Source organism: Perognathus longimembris, chromosome 13 (assembly GCF_023159225.1).
Source record: "Perognathus longimembris pacificus isolate PPM17 chromosome 13, ASM2315922v1, whole genome shotgun sequence".
In the NCBI taxonomy this organism is placed as follows: Eukaryota; Metazoa; Chordata; class Mammalia; order Rodentia; family Heteromyidae; genus Perognathus; species Perognathus longimembris.
Genome location: NC_063173.1, coordinates 11,935,946 through 11,957,363, shown reverse-complemented (window position 1 = coordinate 11,957,363; position 21,418 = coordinate 11,935,946). Strand labels below are relative to the sequence as shown.

The following is a 21,418-nucleotide window of genomic DNA, read 5'->3' as shown; positions in this document are numbered from 1 at the left end:
AAACTTAAAAAATTAATGAAAACATAAGGAAAAAAAATCAAGACACAGTAGCATATGTAATCCCAGTATTTGGGAGGTTGAAGAATCACAAGTTTGAGACCAGCCTGGGCTTCATAGTGAGAGCCACACAAAACAAAACAACATAAATGTCACCTATTTTCCACCCCACTTTCAGAGCCCGTAATGACTTTTTCCTTTGCATTTGGTGGGATACCTTGGGGCTCCTCTGCTGATTGTCTGGGTCATTACAAGGCACCTCTACACCTGATTTCATGTTTTTATCCATGGAGATCAATGGCTAATTGGGCTGGGACAATGATTTCTTTGCATCTTCTAGCTTTTATCATACAATAGTTTTCCATTTCTGCTTTCTCCTAAACAGTAGAAGCCTGTTTTCTCTTCTGTGCCAGACCTGGGGCTTGAACTCAGGACCTGGGCACTATGCCTGAGCTGCTTTTGCTCAGGCTAGTGCTGTACCACTTGCGCTATATATAGCTCCACTTCTGGTCTTTTTTTTTTTTTTTTTTGAGATTAATTAGAGGTAAGAGTCTCATAGACTATCCTGCATGGACTGGCTTTGAACCATAATCTTCAGATCTCAGTCTGAGTAGCTAGGATTACAGGTGTGAACCACTTTGCCTGGTTTATAAGCCTGTTTTTGGTCTGTGAATTCATCTATTCAATATAAGTAGAAATACATAACATGTCTATGTCTGACTTATTTAATTTAGCATGTTCTCTCTCTCTCTCACACACACATTCCCTTTATTTCTTTATGAGACAGTCTTGCTGTGTTGCCCAGGCTGGATCCTTCTTATAGCCTCTTGGGTGCTGGCATTACAGATTAGAACCACCATGCTTGGTTTACAGCTTCATTCTTTTTTGTGTGTGCCAGTCCTGGGTCTTGAACTCAGGGCCTGAGCACTGTCCCTGGCTTCTTTTTGCTTAAGGCTAGCACTCTGCCACTTGAGCCACAGCGCCACTCACTCCCCGCCTTTTCTGCTTATGTGGTGCTGAGGAATGGAACCCAGGGCTTCATGCGGGCTAGGCAGGCACTCTACCGCTAAGCCACATTCCCAGCCCCTCCATTGGATTTTTCATGTCACAGACCCTCTGCATTTGTTCCCACCACGGCTAGGGTCGTCCTCCTCGCTGGCCCTCACCACCCCGCTGCGGACACCACCCTTGGGGAGAGCGGGATCTTACCGGCCTCCTCTGACTCCACACGCCGGCGGCTTCCGGGTCTCCGCAGCTCCGCTTTTGAATTCCAGTCCCGCTCGGCGGGGTTAAGGAAGGCGGGCCCTGAGGCCCCGCCCCTGGAGCGCACCAATCGGCGAGGGGGGTGGCCGCCCCGGGGGCTCCGGCCCCGTCCCGCTCAGCACTCGGGATGGTCCTGGAGGCCAAGCCTCCGCGGTCAACGTGGAATCCCAGCGGCACGGGCCCCGGGGTCGCTCCCGGCCACGTGTCGTTCAAGTTTCTTCCCCACTCCGACACCCTCCCCCCCCCACCGCGTCCTTGGTACTACCCGGGGATTCCCCGCCGCCTCCGTGACGTCACGGAGTCCCCGGAAGCCCCGCCCCTCCCGGCCGCGCCTGCTCCGCCCCGAGGCTCGGGCGGGAGGTCGCGGCCATGGCGGGGCTCTGCGACCCCAGCGCCCCCGCCGCCCGCTGGAAACGCCACATCGTGCGGCAGCTGCGGCAGCGGGACCGCACGCAAAAGGCACTCTTCCTGGAGCTGGTGCCGGCCTGTGAGTGCGCCTGGGGGGCCGGAGGAGACGAGGCCTAGGCTCGGGGAGAGGGTTTGGCCCATTACTTGGCACCCAAGTGCACCAGCGCCTTCTCCCTGTCCAGGCCACCGGCCTAGTACCCATCTATTTGGCCCCACTTCCTACTGGCCTGGATTCCTGCCCCTTCCACCCCAGGCTCTGCTTCGAACCCCTGTTGGGTGGAGAGACCCCTCCTCTACTTAGTCTCAAGGTTGGGTTCCTCCACCTACGAGATGGGTATCTTAGATCCAAGTGGGCTTTGCAGGGTCCCTGGCGCCTCACCCTCTGGACGGCCCCCAGGGTGGGTTCTGGGTGAACTCAGACAGCGTGTCTGGAGCAGACACTGTGGGCCTGTTCAGGCAAGGAGCGAGCCTCTGAGCTTCAGGGTCTGCTATTGGTTGGCGATGTTGGGGGCAGGTTCATTGCAGTCTGGACTGGGGGATACCCTACCCTGAGGGGGTTTCAGGCTTTGCTGTGGAGCTGGGGCTTGTCCGGGGAAAGCCAGTCTCTCTCTTGATTAGTTCTTTCTCGGGGAGTTGGTCAGGAAGATGTGTGATGGTTCAAGATGGGATTAAACAGGTATGCAACTGTGTGTGGAACCTCTCTGGTCACCTGGGGTTGTATATTTGGAGTTGAAAGTCTAACCTAATCCTGGCTGCTTCCTCACTGGGGGAATAATTTTGATCTTACTCTACAACCAAATCTGCTCGTATCCCGAGCAATTTCTTTAGAGTCTTCCAGGGATTGGCTCTCTCCTTCTGGGTTGTAATCCCACACTTCCACGGCAGCTTCATTCTCCACTGTCTGAAACGGACCGAGCTACCCAGTGTGAGGGAGGAGGCACCCTAAGCCCCTATCTTTCGGAGCTGAACGTCCAAGGGTTTGGAGAGACCCAGACTGCTCACATTGGACCCACCAAAGGTCTCCGCATCTCTGAACCTGAGCAGTTCGTGGCCTCCAGCTGCAACGTTTCTTGTCAGTTAGGCATAACGGGACTTGTTCAGATTTGCAAGGTGGGGGAAGCAGTGCAGCGTCTTGGGAGCTAAGGAGGAAGATTTGTGGGGGAACCAGACGTTAGGTAAGGTGATAGGCAGGGCACTCCCGTGTGGAAGAAAACTGACGAGCTGTCTGGGCTTACCACCCCTTCAACCTGCTGTGGCAGTTGTAAGAAAAGAGGAAGTGACTGTGGATGGGGTGGGAGGTGTTCAAGGGTCAAACCTCAAAACCTAAGACGATCTGTTGGATATTGCTCAAGAACTTTCTACTGTGACTTGGGGAGACGTTCTTTACCTTGGGGAAGTTAGGATTACTTTATTGCAAAGTTAAGGCCCTCAGAGAGGAAGTGACTTACTGAAGGTCCTGGGCAATAGATACGTTTGTTTCACCATGGTCGGGAGGTCAGGCCCTGCCTTGGCAAGGCTGAGCCAATCTCTGTGCCCCAGCTTCCTTCAGAACTCTCTGGAGGCCCGTCTCCAGCAGTGGTGGGCCTTCTGTTTCTGGGATACCAAACCTTCTCCTGAGTGGACCTGGGGGCCAGTGCCGTGAAGGCAGTGCCAGGGATGAAGGTCCTGGAGAACTGTCCACTCAGCCCTTAGCAAGGGGCAAGGGCCAGTCCCCCACTAGCTCTCCCATTCTCACCATCTCTGGGCCCTGCAGCGCTCTAGTCAAAGGTATGCCAGGGGTCTGCTGGAGAGTGGTTGCTTCTGCTCATGCCCACCCTCTTGTACCCCCAGATACCCATCTCCTAGAGAAGGCCGAGCTGCTAGCCAAGTTCTCAGAGAAGCTGCAGCCACAACCAAATGATGTCACCCCCAGCACCCAGCAGGGCTCCTGGTGAGTGTATACATCAGGGTTACAATGGGCTACTTGTGCCTGGTCCTGGTTCTGCCGCCCATGCTGTGTTCATTCTTGGCCCTTAGCTTCCGCTCAGGAGTGGTGAGGGGAGGTAGCCCTGGAGCGCCTCCTGAGCCAGTTGCTTAGAATCTGCTTTCTCCTATCCTTCTGTGCATCTGCCCCTCTCCTTCCTCTCCCAACCCTGCACTCCCTTCCCTTCTCGGTCTTCTCCCACCTCTCTGTACTTGACCTGATGCCTACAGAAGGGGTCTTGCTACTGGATCTAAAGAATGAAGGGCCAGGCGCCGGTGGCTCACAACTGTAATTCTATCTATTCAGGAGACTGAGATCTGAGGATCACCATTCAAAGCCAGCCCAACTAGGAAGGTCCGTGAGACTCTTATCTCCAATTAACCACCAGAAAGCTGGAAGTGGCACTGTGGCTCAAAGTGGTACAGTACTAGCCTTGAGCTGAAGAGCTCAGGGACAGTGCTCAGGCCCAGAGTTCAAGCCCCATAACTGACAAAAAAAAAAAAAAAAAAAAAGAAGAATGAGTGAAGATATTAAGAACCAGAACCAGGGCTGGAAATATGGCCTAGTGGTAAAGTGCATGTCTCCTATACATGAAGCCCTGGGTTCGATTCCTCAGCACCACATATATAGAAAAGGCCGGAAGTGGTGCTGTGGCTCAAGTGGTAGAGTGCTAGCCTTGAGCAAAAAGAAGCCAGGGACAGTGCTCAGGCCCTGAGTCCAAGGCCCAGGACTGGCAAAAAAAAAAAAAAAAAAAAAAACAACAAAAAACCCAGCACCAGGAATGGGTTGAGATTTTGGATACTGGGTTTCACTGTGTAGTCCAAGCTGGCCTCAGATTCACAATCCTCCTGCCTCTACCCTGAGTGCTGAGATTACAGTGTGCATCGCCCCATCTAGCTGGCTGGTACTTTCTTTTTTGCCAGTCTTGGGGCTTGAACTCAGGGGCTGGGCACTGTCACTGAGCTTCTTTTTGCTCAAGGATAGTGCTCTACTACTTGAGCCATAGCACCCCTTCTGGCTTTTCTAAGTCGTTTATTGGAGATGATAGTCTTGCAGACTTTTCTGTCTGGGATGGCTTTGAACCATGATCCTCAGATTTCACAAGCATGAGCCACCGGTGTTCAGTGCTCTAGAAGCACCGACCATGGCAGGTCTTTTGCCAGGGAAATAAGTTACAGTCGGGGTAATCCTACAGCAGAGAGGTCACGGGCAGCTCATTGCTGAGACTTGCTTTTTCTTTGGCTTCCAGGCTCTGTGTTCTCCAGGAAAAAGTTAATGGCTTTTCAGGCTTTTAGTTGGACACCCCTGGGAGGGCCTTTGGGTGCTGGGGTGAATGGAGGAATCATGAGCACTACTCTTTGATTGGCAGGGAGGTCGGCGGGGAGGAGAAGTCAAGCTCTGACTCAGACCAAGTCTCATCACTAGCCACTCTGAGAGTAAAGTGGCAGGAAGAAGAAGAGGGGGTCCGGCTGGTCTGTGGTGAGGTAAGCTGTACCAATTCGGAGGCATGGTCCAAGGAAGCTAGCACGTGAGTGGTACACGCTAGTTGCTGCACTTCTCGAATCTAGTGCTGCAGGCCACTGAGTGAGTGATTCCCCTAGTGTATATCATGCCTTGGCTTGAAGCTGGGCAGAGGTCAGAGTTCCCCTGCAGACAAGGATTAAGTGGACTCCATGGAAGGCTGGAGGGAGTAAAGGTGTCCAGGAGCCTGTTCCTCATTTCAGATAGCTTAGCCTGCTCTGCTTACTCCCTGACTCACATCCTCATCCCTTGCCAAACCAACTCCCAGTTTCACAACGAGCTGGTGCTCAAGACGTTTGCAGATTGACTACTGTTAATATGGCCCATATGCAAGCGCCTCCACCTCACAAGGACCTTCTCTGTGTCTGTTGGTTTCCCTTGGCTGTTGTTTCTGAACTTCCTTCGGTGCTTTCTTCCCCTTCTCTGTGTCCCCAGCCCTTACAAACAGGTGTTGTTGACTGTGAGTGGGCCCGTGGCTCTGAGGACCTTAGGGATTCTTCTTGCTGACTCCCATCTCCAGTGCAGTCTTCTCTTCTGAGCTCTGGACTCTCTTTCCCAGCTTCTTGAACATGCCATCTAAATCATGACCTCCCCCATAACATGGCCAACACCACCACACAAAAGTTGGTTGTTGGCAGGGGGCTAAGCATGCTTTTAGCTAATTATCCTCAGCTTTATAGTGGCAGAGGAGGAACTGAGGCCTAGACAGGAGAGCCTGGATTTGAACCTCCACCCTTATAATCCACCTTCTATGATCGCTGTTCACTTTTTCATTAAGTTTATTGACAATTGATATCTTCAAAGAAAAACAGGAAGTGCAACCTTAAACAAGACGTGGCTCTAGGTAGTTTCCACAGGAGGAGGCTCATGTTCAAGTAAATACATGTCCACTTACAGCTGTCCAAGTCACCTGCCCGTGCACATGTGACACGGGTGAAAATTCCATTCAGTCTCTTCTCCAGAGCTATTTTTTTTTTTTTTTGCCAGTCCTGGGCCTTGGACTCAGGGCCTGAGCACTGTCCCTGGCTTCCTTTTGCTCAAGGCTAGCACTCTACCACTTGAGCCACAGTGCCACTTCTGGCCGTTTTCTATATATGTGGTTCTGGGGAATTGAACCCAGGGCTTTATGTATACGAGGCAAGCACTCTTGCCACTAGGCCATATCCCTGGCCCCTCCAGAGCTTTTTATGGCTGCAGTTTGACAATGGTATAGCATTTTTACATATATAGATTTGTGTCATCCTCAAGAAACATCACTGTTTTATCACTTCAGGATCCCCTTATTACCACCTATTTTCAGTCATACTTTCCCCTCCAACATCTGTACCCCCTTGTTCTCTACATGTGTCTGTTTTCTACATGTATCATTTGAAATTTGAAAAGTATCAAATAAATATGGAATGACATAGGACAGATGAAAGCAAATGTCAGGTGAGGAAGTGAAAGCAATGATTAGTCTGTGGTGAAATGATGAATGTTATAACTTGAGCAAAGTTGGCGCCTGCCCTGTAGGTGCAGATTCCTCCCAAGCCCTAGCCCCCTGGGAGTGATATCTAGACAGATGGGTCTTCTCCGGACAAAGAGCCAGGAACAATTTAGCAACCAAAGCCCCCAGCCTTGGTGATTGCCTGGGCTAGAGGTGCTCAGTCTGTGGCTCTCAGGTTCCTCTTTCCACATTAATGGGTGCAAACTTGGCTTAGAGTCTATCTCTCCCACTGACTCCACAGTACCAAAAGAAAGAAGTTGGAATTCTTCCTTATGGCCTTCCCCGCCCTTGGCTTTCTGTTGCAGAAAGTGAGATGCAGGGTTCAGAGATTCCCCTTACCCAACCCTGGGGCTGTTGGAGCAGACCCAGAATTCAGCCTGGACCTTCTACCACCAAAGACCAGCCCTGTTCTTGCTCTGTGAGATTTGTGCTGGGACAGACGGGGTCAGGGATGATGGAGGAAGCTAGTGTCTGGAGAGGTGGGGAGTAGAGCTCACATGTACCAACCCATCCTGTAGACCACAGGTGCTTTGCATGAAGTGTAATGTACTTAGGTGGCCTGGGCTCATACATCAATCAGCCTTGCCACTTAGCTGTGTGACTCTGAGGAAAGTACTTAATCTCTGTGTCAGTGTCCTTACCTGTAAAACGAGAATGGCAGTGCTTCCCTTTGGTGCTATTTTGGGGATTAAGCGAGTTAATATGTGTAGAGTGCTCAGAACAAGGCATGACACTTGTAAGTGCTAGATGGGCACTCCCTACTATCTGACACATCACTTCTCATAACAGCTCTGAGAAGCAAGCACTCATTCCCAGTTTCCAGGTGAGAATTCCTTTTGCTCAGAGGTTAAATGACTACCCCACGGTCACAGAGAAAGCAAGTAGCACTACTACAACTTAGAACGCAGAAGCAGACTTCCGATGTAGATCCCCAAACCTTAGGCAATGTCTTAAACACCCATCGGAGCCTCAGCTTGTCAGAAAGAGGATGGCAGGGGTGTGGTGGCAGGCTGGATGCCACCGACCTTTACGGGCCCCAAGGGCTGGAGCACTACCGAGGCGCCAGTGCTCACCTGTCGGGCCCTTCCACCTACCTCACCAGATGGCCTACCAGGTGGTGCAGAAGAGCGCAGCCCTGGGCACCATGCAGTCAGAGCTGGAGGAGCGGCAGGGCAGGTGAGGAGGGCCCTCCTGCCCCGGGAGAGGGCATTTATAGTGTGTGCCCAAGGACTTGCCCCACAACCCCAGATGCCCCCCCCCCCTCCCCGGGCATGTGGGTAAGGTCAGAGGAAGCCAAGGGACAGGGTTCCGCGGTTTGGGCTTTTAGCCGGGGACGGAGGAGGAGGAGGCTCGGGAGCCATCGCTGTTGTCCTGACCCTCCCTCGGGGCCCTCCCCAGGCTGGCGGCTCTGGAGGCCCGCGTGGCGCAGCTGCAGGAGGCGCGGGCTCAACACGCCCTGCAGGTGGAGGCTCGGCAGGCGCGGAACGCCGCGCTCCGAGCGGACTACGAGGCGCTGCGCGCGCACTCGGAACAGCAGGAGGCGGCACTGCGCAGGCTCCAGGAGGAGGTGCGCGACCTGCTGGAGAGGCTTGTGCAGGGCAAGGCGCGGGCCGCTGCCGAGCGCAACCTGCGCAACGAACGCCGGGAGCGGTGAGGGAGCCGGACCCCGCCCCCCTCGTGCCCCTAGGAGCAGGCCCGCCCCTTGTGGGAGGAGCCTAGCTTCCCCCCTGGCCTAAAAGAGGTGGGGGCGTGGCCCTCTCGCGCCCACTTCGGTTGCAAGGCGCCACTTTTGGCCTTTGAGATGGTTTTCTCCCTGCCAGGGCCAACCAGGCGCGGGTGTCCCAGGAACTGAAGAAGGCTGCCAAGAGGACTGTGAGCATCAGCAAGTGAGGATGGGGAGGAACCATGTGGAGGAACCTTTGTGAGGGGAACCATGCTACTCACCCCCCTCGTCTTTGCCATCCTTATACCTGGGTGCACACCCGCAGTTCCTGTAAGATAGTCAGAGATGTGCCGTCGTCAAAGCCAGCGTGCCTGGCCTGCTGGGCACCTCTCATTGGAAATTCACACCTTCCCTGCCCTATGCCAGGGTAGGGAGGAGGGCTGGCGGGATGCTTGGTACTTCCTGAACTTCATTTTCTTTCTCAGGAGCCCAGACACCCTAGGTGATGGGATCAGAGAGGAGACTGAGAGTCAGGCAGCTGAGCCTGAGTCCCTGGAGAGGGAAACGTGTGAAAAATGGAAGAGGCCCTTCAGGTGAGAACTCAGGTGGTTGTCCTAGAGCTCTGAAACAGCCAGTCGTCCTGTAGGATCTTGGGGCCTGCTGTTGGCTTAGGGAAGGGTTGACGAGAGGCTGACTGGTATGACCTCCAGTGCCCGGAGTCAATTGGGGGCAGTGTCCCTGAGCCCTCCCTCTTTTCCTTCCCAGGATCTGAGCTCTGAGGTGGGGAATAAGGCTTGTGAAGAGGTGTCACTGGGAAGGAATCAGAGTCCCAGGCATGTGTGTGTGCATGGACATAGGAGAATGTGTAGCTGTGTGCTCATACTTCTGAATCTTTGAGTGCCCCTTCATTCGGTCCCCCTTGTCTTGAGTTGCCTGTCATTAAAATTGCTCCTTCTGGCCCCAGTCCCCAGCCTGACGGTTCTTGTAGGTGCCATTGCCCAGGCCCTGGGATGCTGATGGAACCTTGGGCGGCAGGGTAGTGAGACCTGGTTCCCAAAATTTTTATTTTTTGCCAATCCTGGGGCGTAGACTCAGGGCCTGGGCACTGTCCCTGAGCTTCTTTTGATCCAGGCTAGCACTCTTATCACGTGAGCCACAGCACCACTTCTGCCTTTTTCTGTTTATGTGGTGCTGAGAAATCAAACCCAGGGCTTCGTGCATACTAGGCAAGCACTCTGCCACTAAGCCACGTTCCCAGTTATAGTTCTCAAAGTTTTTTGGCCATCCAAAACCTTAGCTGGGGGGCTGGGGGTATGGCCTAGTGGCAAGAGTGCTTGCCTCGTATTCATGAAGCCCTGGGTTCGATTCCCCAGCACCACATATACAGAAAATGGCCAGAAGTGGCGCTGTGGCTCAAGTGGCAGAGTGCTAGCCTTGAGCAAAAAGAAGCCAGGGACAGTGCTCAGGCCCTGAGTCCAAGCCCCAGGACTGGCCAAAAAAAACCAAAACCCCAAAACCCAAAAACCTTACCTGGACATTTCTGGGGCTGCTCGGCAAGCTGGGGCTTCTGCTGTTTACTGACTCAGTCTTGACCTGCTCCAGCCAGGAGCCCCCTCTCACTTTCCCCTTAGTCGTTGGTCCAGTCTCTTAGGAGGTTTTTTTTAATTGTTTTTCCCAGTCCTGGGGCTTGAACTCTGGTCCTGGGTGCTATTTCTGAGTTCCTTTTGCTCAAGGTTAGTGCTCTACCACTTGAGCCACAGTGCCACTCCTGGGGTTTTTCTGTGATTAATTGGCGATAAGAGTCTCATGGGCCTTCCTGTCCAGGCTGGCCTCTTCCGTGATCCTCAAAATCTCAGCCTCCTGAGCAGCTAGGATTACAGGCATGAGCTACCAGTGTCTGGCTTCTTAGGAGTTTTTTTTTTTTGGCCAGTCCTGGGCCTTGAACTCAGGGCCTGAGCACTGTCCCTGGCTTCTTTTTGCTCAAGGCAAGCACTCTGCCACTTGAGCCACAGCGCCACTTCTGGCCGTTTTCTGTATATGTGGTGCTGGGGAATTGAACCCAGGGCCTCATGTATACGAGGCAAGCTCTCTTGCCACTAGGCCATATCCCCAGCCCCTCTTAGGAGTTTTTGTGGGTGATCACTTAGGTGAGGCACTTTTAGTCATCATGGTGGAAACTTGGGGAATTACTCCTTTCCAAGTCCCTCCACCCTGTTGGGTTGGTTCAGGTCTCACTTCTGGTTTTCAAGGGGTCAAGTTCTTGTTCCAGGCTCCAGAAGTCACAGGCCTCCAGGTCTCCAGCGAAGTCTGGGGATGAATGACTGCTGTTTGCGTGCCCACTGGCTAGGCCCTTAGCAGTCTCTCATTCTGCCTCAGGTCTGCCTCGGCCACCTCCCTGACACTGTTCCGCTGTGTGGATGTGGTGAAGGGGCTGCTGGAGTAAGTGTGTGTGTGCATATGTGTGTGAAGGGTTTGGTTATGTCAGGCTTGGTGGGCGTGTGTACCTCCGTCTGTCTGTCATATGGTGCCTGTTGTCTGTGTGTGAGTCTCTGTTGCCTCCTAGACGTCAGAACCAAGTCTCTTCCCAAACTTACAAGGTCCTTATTCAAGGTCCTCCCAGGGAACCAAGAGCTCCAGCCTGGAGCTGGATGAAACATTCACTCAGTTGGGAAACTGGTGACCAGAAATGCCTCAGATTTGTTCAGTAACACAGAGCCAAACAGTGGTGAGGCCAAGACCGAAACCCCAGCCTTGAGATTCCCCTGCCTCCACTACTCCTGTGCCACGCTGTGTACTACTCCTACATCAGCGCAGGGTCACACTCATTGTCCCTGAGGGTCATGTTCTGTCAGCTGCCATTTCTGCTTCCTGTGGTTGCCGCCCCAGGGGAGCTTGGAGCCCTGTGACAGATCTTGCGGAATGCCTTCTGACCCCCTTCTCGTACCTCTGCAGCTTCAAGAAGAGGAGAGGTCACTCGGTTGGAGGTGCTCCCGAGCAGCTATACCAAAGCATCCCAGTGTGTGTGGCCGCCCGACTTCCAACCCAGGCTCAGGATGTGCTGGTAAGGGAGCGCTGGGCCACGCGCTTGGGTCCTAATAAGAGGCCTGCAGACGCCAGGGGTGGCCCGGGCAGGCCCGGGAAGCCAGGCTGGACTCCGCGGGAGCAAGGCTTCGCTTTTCCAGCTGTGCTATGAGGCAGAGTTGCTCAGCAGGGGATTTGGCTCCGTGGGCGGTTGCTGCTGGGTCCAGGGTTGAAATTCAAGGTTTGGACAGAGGCCTGGGGTGGGATATCCAAGTCACACATGGGAAGGAGGGGGGGGTGGGTTACTAACCTCCCGTTCCCCACAGGACGCCCACCTCTCTGAGATCAATGCTGTTCAGTTTGGCCCCAGCAGCAGCCTCCTGGCCACTGGCGGGGATGACCGTCGTATCCACCTCTGGAACGTTGTGGGAGGTAAGGCCCTTTCCCGGAGGCCGACCCGGAGTGTTCTCTGCAGGCCTCATCTGCCCATGCATGAGCCAAGGAGTCTTGGATCGTTTTGTTTCCTCACCCGGAATGTTCCGTGGGCATGCACAGAGACTTGGCTTGCTGCTCCAAAGAAGCCCTGAGCCGCTCAGCTCTTGGGTCAGGCCTGCAGGCCGGGGAGGGCTCAGCTTGGCTCGTCCCTGTCTGAAGCCCCTTGGCATGAGTTACTGTAGCGCCAGGCTTTGAGGAGCATGTCCCACCAGGACCCCCTTTTCTAGTATCACAAGCTCCTAGAGCTCAGTGAGCTGGGGTCAATGGTGGATCACTTGTTTTAGCATGCGCAAGACCCTGGGTTTGATCCCTAGTAACACACACACAGACACACACACACAGACACACACAGACACACACACACACACACCCACACACACACACACACACCCCCCCCCCAGCTCTGCTTTATTGGTGTTGAGTTAGAGCCTCATCTAGGCTTCCTAGAAGAGACTGGTCTCCAGCAGGCTGGCCTCACTGCTGTGTGAGCTGGGGACAGTCCCTCCTCCGTGGTCCTCCCCAGCCATGTCTCTGAGTGGCCTAGCTACCCCTGGGACCCTCTGCTGAAAGTTCGGGGAGGTATGGCTTCCACTCAGGTCCTGGGACCGACGCAGCGGTTCTGTCCTTTAATCCAAGAGACTGACCTACCCGCTCTGGCTCTCGTTTATCTTGTCGGGCTAGTGACTTCATTTCCTCCTTTCCCTCTCCTGCTCTCCCCAGGTCGCCTGGAGGCCAACCAGACACTCGAGGGAGCTGGTGGCAGCATCACCAGTGTGGACTTCGACCCCTCGGTGAGGAGACTGCCCCAGTGGCATGACTTGACCCCCTACCATGCCCACACTTGGATGGGGCGCTAGGGCCTGAGGGGCCGTTGTAATATCCTAGAACTGGGCCCTGGGGTTGCCACACCCCTTTCCCCGGGCCTGAGGCTCCCCTGTCCACCGTGGTGACCTGAGGCATGGGGGGCTCTGAGGCAGTCTCCACCCCAGGGTGCTGGTGTAGGGACTTCCCATAGTCCAGGCATAGACTCAGTTCAGCCCAGGTTCAGGCCCAGGCTCCGGTCCTCTCCCATCCCTCCTCCTGTCTCTCCAGGGTTCCCAGGTTTTGGCAGCTACTTACAACCAGGCTGCCCAGCTCTGGAAGGTGGGAGTGGCACAGTCCAAGGTGAGGACTGACTGGGGAGTCTGACTGGGGGTCAAGGGTCATGCCTTAGGATTGGGAGTGGGCACGCATGCGGGTATGCCCTTGATACATACTTGGGATGGGGCGGGGCAGGAGACACTATCTGGACACAAGGACAAGGTGACAGCTGCCAGATTCAAGCTCACAAAGCACCAGGCGGTGACTGGGAGCCGAGACCGAACAGTGAAGGAGTGGGACCTTGGCCGTGCCTACTGTGAGGCCCAGCCCGCCCTGCTGCCCCCGCAGGCCCCGGGATTCCTGTCTGTACACAACCTCTTTCCCTGTCCCTCAGCCGTGCTCTCCCTGTTTCCTGGGGCTCATGGGTTTAGGGTAGGAGCAGAAGAGGTGGGGTGAGTACTGGGTGGGGAAGACTTGGGCTCCCATCTTGGGAAGCCGTCACCCCCCCCCTGCACCTCAGTGTCTCCATATGTGCAGTGGCCTAGCTCCTGACACTGCCCCTTGGTCCCCAGGTTCAAGAACCATCAATGTCATTTCCTATTGTAATGACGTGGTATGTGGAGACCACATCATCATTAGTGGTCACAATGACCAGAAGATCCGGTTCTGGGACAGCAGGTGACAGTGTGGCTGGGGGTGGAAACCTAGGGTCAGGGCCCTGGAGCTCTTTTTTCCTTTCTCCGGCTTTGACAGGGAAGATCACCGTGAAGGGTCTGGGGAGGGGCCTGGCAGTGTCAGCTGCCACCTCTGCTGGGCATAGTCCCTTGAGAGCCCAGCACGCCTCAGGAGCTGTGTCACCTTCTTAGTGGCTCTCATTCAGCTCGGAACTCTGCCTGATGCTTACAGCCACGTTTCCATTTCAGTCCCACTCTGTGTGTGTGTACGCGTGTGCGCGCCAGTCGTGGTGCTTGAACTTGGCCTGGTTGCTGTCCCTCAGCTTTTTTGCTCAAGGGTAGCACTCTACCACTTGAGTGACAGTTCCGCTTTGGCTTTATTGGGTGGTTAGTTGGAGATGAGTCTCTCATAGCCCAAGCTGGGTGTCAGTGTTTCAGGCCTGAACTCAAAGCTACTCAGGAGGCTGAGATCTGAGGATTGTGGTTCAAAGCCAGCCCGGGCAGAAAAGTCCCTTTGAGATTCTTATCTCTACTTAACCACTCAAAAACTGAAAGTGGAACTTTTGCTCAAAGTGGTAGAATGCTAGCCTTGAGCAAAAGAGCTGAGGGATGACATCCAGGCCCTGAGTTGAAGACTTGCAACCGATTAAACAGAAAAAGAAAAAGAAGTCTCATAGCCTTTCCTGCCTAGGCTGCTTTAAACCACAATCCTCAGATCTCAACTTCCTGAGTAGTTTGGATCATAGGCAGAAGCCACCAGTGCCCAGCTATTTCTACCACTTTTTGTCTTTTAGTGCTGGTCCTGAGGCTTGAACTCAGGATCTGGGTGCTGTCCCTGAGCAGCCTTTTGCTCAGGCTAGCATTCTACCAACTGAGCCACAGCTCCACTCTTAGCTTATTTGGTGGAGACGAGTCTCAAGTTTTCCTGCCTGAGCTGGCTTTGAACCGTGCAGCCTCCTGAGTAGCAAGGATTAGAGGCAGGAGCACTGGTGCCTGCTTTCATTGCCACTTTTTAATGAAAAGCAAAAAACCAAAACCCAAAAAGCCCAGCACTGGTCTTGATTGGTTTACAATGGCAGAGCCAAACCCACTGCCTGGCCCCTGCAGGCTCACACCGGCTGTTCCTCAGCGGCTGCCATGTGGTATAGCCAGTCTTTTCACTACCTTTTTTTTTTTTTTTTGCCAGTCCTGGGGCTTGAACTTAGGGCCTGAGCACTGTCCCTGGCTTCTTTTGCTCAAGGCTAGCGCTCTACCACTTGAGCCAACCTCCATTCCTGGCTTTTTCTGTATATGTGGTGCTGAAGAATCGAACCCAGGGCTTTGTGCATGCTAGGCAAGCACTCTACCACTAAGCCACATTCCCAGCCCTCCCTAGCTGTTTTCAGGGCTTATTTTAGTGACCCCAGGGTTTCCAGGGCCCCGATCGGTCTGTGAAGTTCCTCAGCGGCTGGTGTGGCTTCAGTAGGGAGGGGGAGCAATCGGGCCCGGGGGGCCTCTGGACTGTCAGCTGGGAGAGCAGTTGTACCCAGCTCCTTGTCAGGGGTGGGGGTGGGGTGCAGGCAGGCTGTTCCTTATTTGCCCCTCCCCTCCCCCTCCTCAGGTTACCCAGTTGCACCCAGGTCATCCCTGTGCAGGGCCGGGTCACATCCCTGAGCCTCAGCCGGGACCAAATGCACCTGCTCAGCTGTTCCCGAGACGACACCCTCAAGGTGATCGACCTGCGCGTTAGCAATATCCGACAGGTGTTCAGGTATCAGCGGAGGCAGCTGGCCTCTAACCCTGGGCGAGGCTCTGGGGGGCCCTCCTTGAGGGGCTCTAGACCCGAATCTCTCCCTGGCAGAGGCGGCTCTTGAAAGCTCCTGGCGGGGGCAGGCCTGGCAGTCACCCCGTTCTAACTCGGGCCCCGTCTGTCCTCAGGGCTGACGGTTTCAAATGCGGTTCTGACTGGACCAAAGCCGTGTTCAGGTGTGTCCTGGAGTGCGTGTCTTGGCTGGTGTGGCCCTTGCACGTGTGCTCTGGGGTCTGAACTCCGTTCTCTTGCTGTTGTGGCCACTGCAGTCCTGACGGAAGCTATGCACTGGCCGGCTCTGGGGACGGCGCCCTCTACATCTGGAACGCGGACACGGGGAAACTGGAGAGCAGCCTCCGGGGGCCTCACTGGTGAGCCTGGCTCCCACCTCCCCCCCTGCTGGCATGTCCCCAGCACCTGTCCCCAAACCTCCCACCTGCACTCAGATCTGCCTTCGCCACAACCCCAGCGGCCCATCTCCACATGAGATGAGGCACCCGGGCTGCTGAGGGCAGCGGGGAGCAGGGTGGGTGGCGGGCCGCCCTGCCGCCCGCTGAAAGCCGCCTCCCTCCCCTCAGCGCTGCGGTGAACGCCGTGGCCTGGTGCTCCTCGGGGAGCCACGTAGTGAGCGTGGACCAGGCCAGGAAGATGGTGCTCTGGCACTAGGGCCACGACTTCCCGCCTGAACTGGAGCTCTGGCACGAAGCCTGCGGACCTGGAGCCATTGCCCTCTGCCCCGCAGGGCCCGAGCCAGTGGGGTGGGAAAGGAGCAGGGTTGTTGTTGTTTTTTTTCTTGTTTTTCTGGATTTAATGAATGAAGGCCTGGCAGGACCTGGCCCGTTTGGTTGTAAATCCAAATGTATTTCCTCACTTCTCCCCTAAGTGGGAAACCACTGGACTGTGTCAGTCTCTGTGGCATTTGGAGGGAGACCTTTGGGCTGGGGTTTGGTCTCTTCCTTCTGCACAGAGCTGGGGCCTAGCAGCCTCTGACCAGGAAAGCTATTCCATCCCAACCATGGAACAGCATGAAGAAAGGCACAGAGACATCAATGTCAGTGGCTGTTGGGGTCCACAGGAATGTGACATTTGGACCAATCTGGTCCTCAGGCCAAACCAACATAGTGGGCTTCCTGCTGAGGAAGCCAGGATAGACGGGTTGAGGTGGGAGCAGAGGGGCCGCAGGGACAAAGGGGGTCCCTAACAAACCAGAGGGACATCCAAGTACTTGCTCTACCAGGCCTGCCTTGAGACTGGGGCAGAGCCTTGCAGGAGGAGAACACAAGGCCAGGCCTGAGCCTGTGGCTTCTTTTACACTGGCATCAAATTTAATCCACACAATGAGCCTTTGGGTAAGAGGTAGAGCCAAAAGAGCCAGGTGCCAGTACTCCCTTCTCTCTCTTCTTTTTTGCCAGTGCTAGAGCTTGAACTCAGGGCCTGAGCACTGTCCCTGGCTTCTTTTTGCTCAAGGCTAGCACTCTACCACTTGAGCCACAGCACCACTTCTGGTCGTTTTCTATATATGTGGTGCTGAGGAATCCAACCCAGGGCTTCAGGTATACGAGGCAAGCACTCTTGCCACCAGGCCATATTCCCAGCCCCAGTACTCCCCCTTCTCTAGCAGGCATGAACCTGTGGAGATAATGTCAGTCAAGTGGCAAAACCCAAAGTTGGTTCCCAGGTTACTCCTGGCCTGGCAGTCTCCTGGACTCTGGCTGTCATGTCCCTGCTTGTAGTCTGTGCTCTTCATGATTCCAGATTCTTGGGGCTGCGGTGTGTGCCAAATGTTCCTTGCCATCCCCACTATCTTCCTCCTGTAGACTTTTCTGCCTGAACTTTTTATTTTTCCCAGTCGTGGGGTTTGAACTCAGAGCCTGCACTGTCCCTGAGTTGTTGTTTTTTTGTTGTTTCTTTTTGCCAGTGCTGGGGCTTGAACTTGGCCTGAGAGTACTGTCCTTGGCTCTTTTTGCTCAAGGCTATACTACTTGATCCACAGCACACTTTAGGCTTTTTCTATATATGTGTTGCTGAGGAATCAAACCCAAGGCTTCATGCACGCTAGGCAAGCACTCTACCATTAGGCCATATTCCCAGCCCCCCTTAGCACTTTTGCTCAAGGCTAGCACTCTACCACTTGAGCCACAGTACCACTTCCGGCTTTTTCTGTTTATGTGGTGCTGAGGAATCGAACCCAGGACTTCATGCACGCTAGGCAAGCACTTTACCGCTAAGCCACATTCCCAGCCATTTTCAGTTTTTGAGTGGTAAGTTAGAGATAAGAGTCTCATGGGGACTTGTCTGCCTGGCCTGGCCTGGGACTCTGATCCTCAGATCTCAGCCTCCTGAGTAGCTAGGATTACATACAGGTACAAACCACCAGCACCCAGTGCATGAACTGACTTTGAGCCATGAGATCGTCAGATCTCAGCCTCCTGAGCAGTTGGGATCACAGGTGTGAACCATCAGCACCCGGCTCCCTTGCCTTTCAGAGCATATCTTACACGTGCTTCTTTTTGGCCAGAAAGTTCTTGTCCTTCCCAGCTGGCCACTGGAATTTATCCTATATCATCTCCCTGCTGACAGCCAGCCTTTTCCTCACTGCTGAGTGGCAACCTCTACTCCTCAACTCCTTTTGTCTGTCTCCTTCCATTTTAAGAAGTCAAGAGGCTGGCTCTTGAAAGATGAGAACCAAGTAGTCCCTGGGGTCAGGCATGGCTAAGAGAAATAGCAGGAATGTTCACTGTTAGAAAGTACAGCCTAACAGCCTAAGGTGCCTGTTCCAGCATTCCTGCCCTGGCCCCCAGTGGCCACCAGGGGTCGCTAGCTGCCTATTTGGCTGAGGCTATTTGCCTGCTTCTGTGCAGGGATTGGTGGCTGGAATGGGCAACACTTCCGGTGGATGACTTGGGATGCCAGCCCTGCTTCTGTGCTCCCCAGGGGTTTGTTCCTTCTCATCTACAGATGAGAAAAGAGCTGGAAAAGAGTTGGCATTCATAGGGTTGGCAGCTCACACAGTAACAAACAGCCAGAATCTAGGAAAACCTGGCTTGTATCATTACAGGACTTCAGTTCTCCACTTAAAATTTGTGTCTTTCAGCTAGCATCACAGCTGGATTGGGACGTCATTACTTGTCAGAATTTGACCTAAGGCTCTGTGAAGTTGGTCTGTGAGGCCCCTCCTCCAGTCCAGTGGCCCTTGCAGGGATACTGCTGTGCCAAATGCTCAGCTTTGAGTCCAACCTGACCCTGCCTCCCCCCCCTCCCCCCATCTTTTCCTTTCCATTCTGGATCCTGAGCATGGAGGGCTGCTGTCCCTTCAGGTGGCTAAAAGAAAATAGAAATCCGGGGAGGCTGTTTCTAGCCATGCCATCCGGGCAAATCCCTGTGTTTTGGTTATACCTTAAAGGAGTGTAGCAACGCCGCACTTAGGTGATCCAGGAAACACTGTGATCCACTCTTGGGGACAGCAACTCCTCTGCCCCGCTCAAGGCTTCTTTCTGTTTTGCAAGGGGCAAATCTGGCCACCCATTCAAGGAGTTGCTGGCCCTCAGGGAGCACACGTTAGGGCCACACTTCCTGAAGGAAGAGGACAGCCTGGAAGGCTTGCTCGCCTGGGCAAGTACAGAGGAAGCACTGAGCACGACAGCCATGCGGGCCAGTACTCAGGTGCTCAGGCACTGTCTGCCTGAGTTTGGGACCATAGTGAAAAATGTAGGGACTCGTGTCCTTGCTATGTAAATAAACTGAGGCCACAGAGGGGATACAGTCACACAGAACTGGGAGAGAACTAAGGACTTGTGCTTCTAGTTGGCTGAAACTGGATTCAAGTTCTGAGAAGCTGGCCTGGTGTTGTGGAGGACTAGTTCTAGGTTCTGTCTCTTGAGCGATCTTGGGCAAATCAATAGCTTCTAGATTCTTTATCCCCATCGGTGAAGCTTCCCACCTCACGGCTCTCGGTCTCTCAAAGGTGACACAAATCGCATGCGGGCTGTTTTGTAGGTGAGTACTGTTGCCTTGTCTTACCCAATGTCAGACCTTAAAGGGCGTGAGCATTCAGGGAGAAGAAAGGACAGGAGTCCTTGGTCTGGGCTCCCACTGTCGCTTGTCAGCTGCCAGTCATGGTTTAAGACTACTATTTGGAGTCTCCTTCAGTAGGTATGAGCCCCCAGTGATAAGGGCGGGGCTCCAGTGCCCTGCATGTGGTGTAGGGCAGTAAGGTGGCTGACTGGAAAAAGAGTAGTGAAAATGGTCTTGAGAAATCCTGACACCAGATGTGTACACCCTTGTGTGACCCACGCACAGCATGTCTAGGTACAGGATGTGCTTCTGTTCTCTGCAAGTACATCCACTGATCAGAAAACCTTTTGTTCATTGGCATGTTATCTGGTTTGATTATCTTGGATATTAGAAAGTTGGTATCACCTTTTCATTCCCCCTTCACAGTTGAGGGAGGCCGGGTGAAGGGCTGAACCTGAGGTGGCTTAGCATTCTGCCCCCAGGCCTCCATACGGGAGCGAGTGGCGGAGAGTGTGTTAGGCACACGGCACCGAAGGGCTATGAGCCATGGCTTCCTTTTTTTTTTTTTTTTAAATCATATTTCAGGACAAAACATTCCAGAAAAACATTCCCAGACCAGAGCTCTCAGAAACAGAGAAGGCAGAAGTACTATGTGTGTTTTCTTGGCCACTGAGACCAATGGAAAATAGTCCAGGAACAAGACGCTCTTTGGCATTCATATAGTTCTTGGCAGCTCAAGCAGTAACAAAATAAACACAGCAAGAGTCTAGGAGGAAACTTAACTAGTTGTGTCAGATTGTAGGATTTCAGGGAAAATTTCAATTCTCCCCTTCCTAATCTAAAATTGAGGTAGCTTGGTTCTATTCTGCCACACACTCACACACACATACACACAAACCTTGTTGTTGAGCACTGGTGGCTCACGCTTGTAATCCTAGCTACACAGGAGGCTGAGATCTGAAGATCACAGTTCAAAGCCAGCCCAGGCAAAAAAGTTCCCATGAGACTCTTTTTTTTTGCCAGTCCTAGCGCTTGAACCCAGTGGCTGAGCACATCCCTGGCTTCCTTTTGCTCAAGGCTATCATTCTTCAGCCACAGCACCACTTCTGGCCTTTTCTGTTTATGTGGTGCTGAGGAATCGAACCCAGGGCTTCATGCATGCTAGGCAAGCACTCTGCCACTAAGCCACATTCCCAGCACCCCCCCCCAACGATGACTCATCTCCAATTGACCACTCAAGAACTGGAAGTGGAGCTGTGACTTAAAGTGGTAGAGCGCTAGCTTTGCACGAAACAGTTCAGGGACAGTGTCCAGGCCCTGAGTTCAAGCCTCACCACCGACAAAAAACAAAAACTTATTAGTTTTGTTATTTCGGGCTGGCCTTGACTCACAACCCTCTACATCAGCCTCCCCAAGTGCTGGGATCACAGGTGTGTACCACCAGCTCTGGCTATGAGAAGCAACTTAAACAATACACATGCAAACCCAGCACCAGTGGCTCACGCTAGAAATCTTAGCTGCTCAGGAGGCTGAAATCTGAGGCAGCCAGCCTGGGCAGGAAAGTCCATGAGACTCATCTCTAGCCATAAGGGAAAAAAAAAAAAAAGCCAGAAGCAGAGCTGTGGTTCAAGTGGTAGAGCACTAGCCTTGAACAAAAAAACTCAGGCACAGATCCCCAGACCCTGAATTCAAGTCTTAGGACCAGCAACCCCCCCCCCCCCAAAAAAAAATAAAAAATAAAAAAAGGCTAAAGTTCAGAGCAGATAGATTTTGTCATAAGACCGCCTGAAGAGGACTGGCAGTAATGCGAACCAAACCCAAAAGCTGTGTGGCTGGGACCCTTAGACACAGCAACACAACCTACAGTTTGAGGTTGTTTTGTCCTAGAGGTTGAGTCCAGTTGCTTGAATTCAGTATCTTGGCACCCCATTAAGTCCATGTTCTCAACATAAATCTGCTCTCAAATATTGTGTCCTTTCCCATTTCTATTATGAGGTTCTATTCTGCATTTAGAAAACAAATGATGCAGAACAAAAGTTGGATA

The 21,418-nt window shown here is 53.5% G+C and overlaps 1 protein-coding gene across 5 annotated transcripts; it reads left to right on the top strand.

Moving 5' to 3' along the window:
- Positions 1–1,571: 1,571 nt before the first annotated feature.
- Atg16l2 (autophagy related 16 like 2) lies at positions 1,572–16,263 on the top strand. Of its 5 annotated transcripts, XM_048359600.1 has the most exons (18): positions 1,573–1,747; positions 3,499–3,598; positions 5,001–5,115; positions 7,741–7,814; positions 8,037–8,288; positions 8,459–8,524; positions 8,787–8,894; positions 10,678–10,740; positions 11,254–11,362; positions 11,649–11,754; positions 12,538–12,608; positions 12,910–12,981; positions 13,093–13,213; positions 13,470–13,575; positions 15,172–15,321; positions 15,489–15,536; positions 15,630–15,731; positions 15,939–16,263. In XM_048359600.1, exons 1-18 carry the CDS (start codon positions 1,630–1,632, stop codon positions 16,024–16,026), a joined length of 1,869 nt encoding a protein of 622 aa, XP_048215557.1. In that variant the 5' UTR covers positions 1,573–1,629; the 3' UTR covers positions 16,027–16,263. The 5 variants fall into 5 exon arrangements, with proteins under 5 accessions (XP_048215560.1, XP_048215561.1, XP_048215557.1 ...); XM_048359603.1 differs by lacking the exon at positions 15,939–16,263 and having other exon boundaries at positions 1,572–1,747; positions 15,172–15,280; positions 15,630–15,697; XM_048359602.1 differs by lacking the exon at positions 8,037–8,288.
- Positions 16,264–21,418: the final 5,155 nt, after the last annotated feature.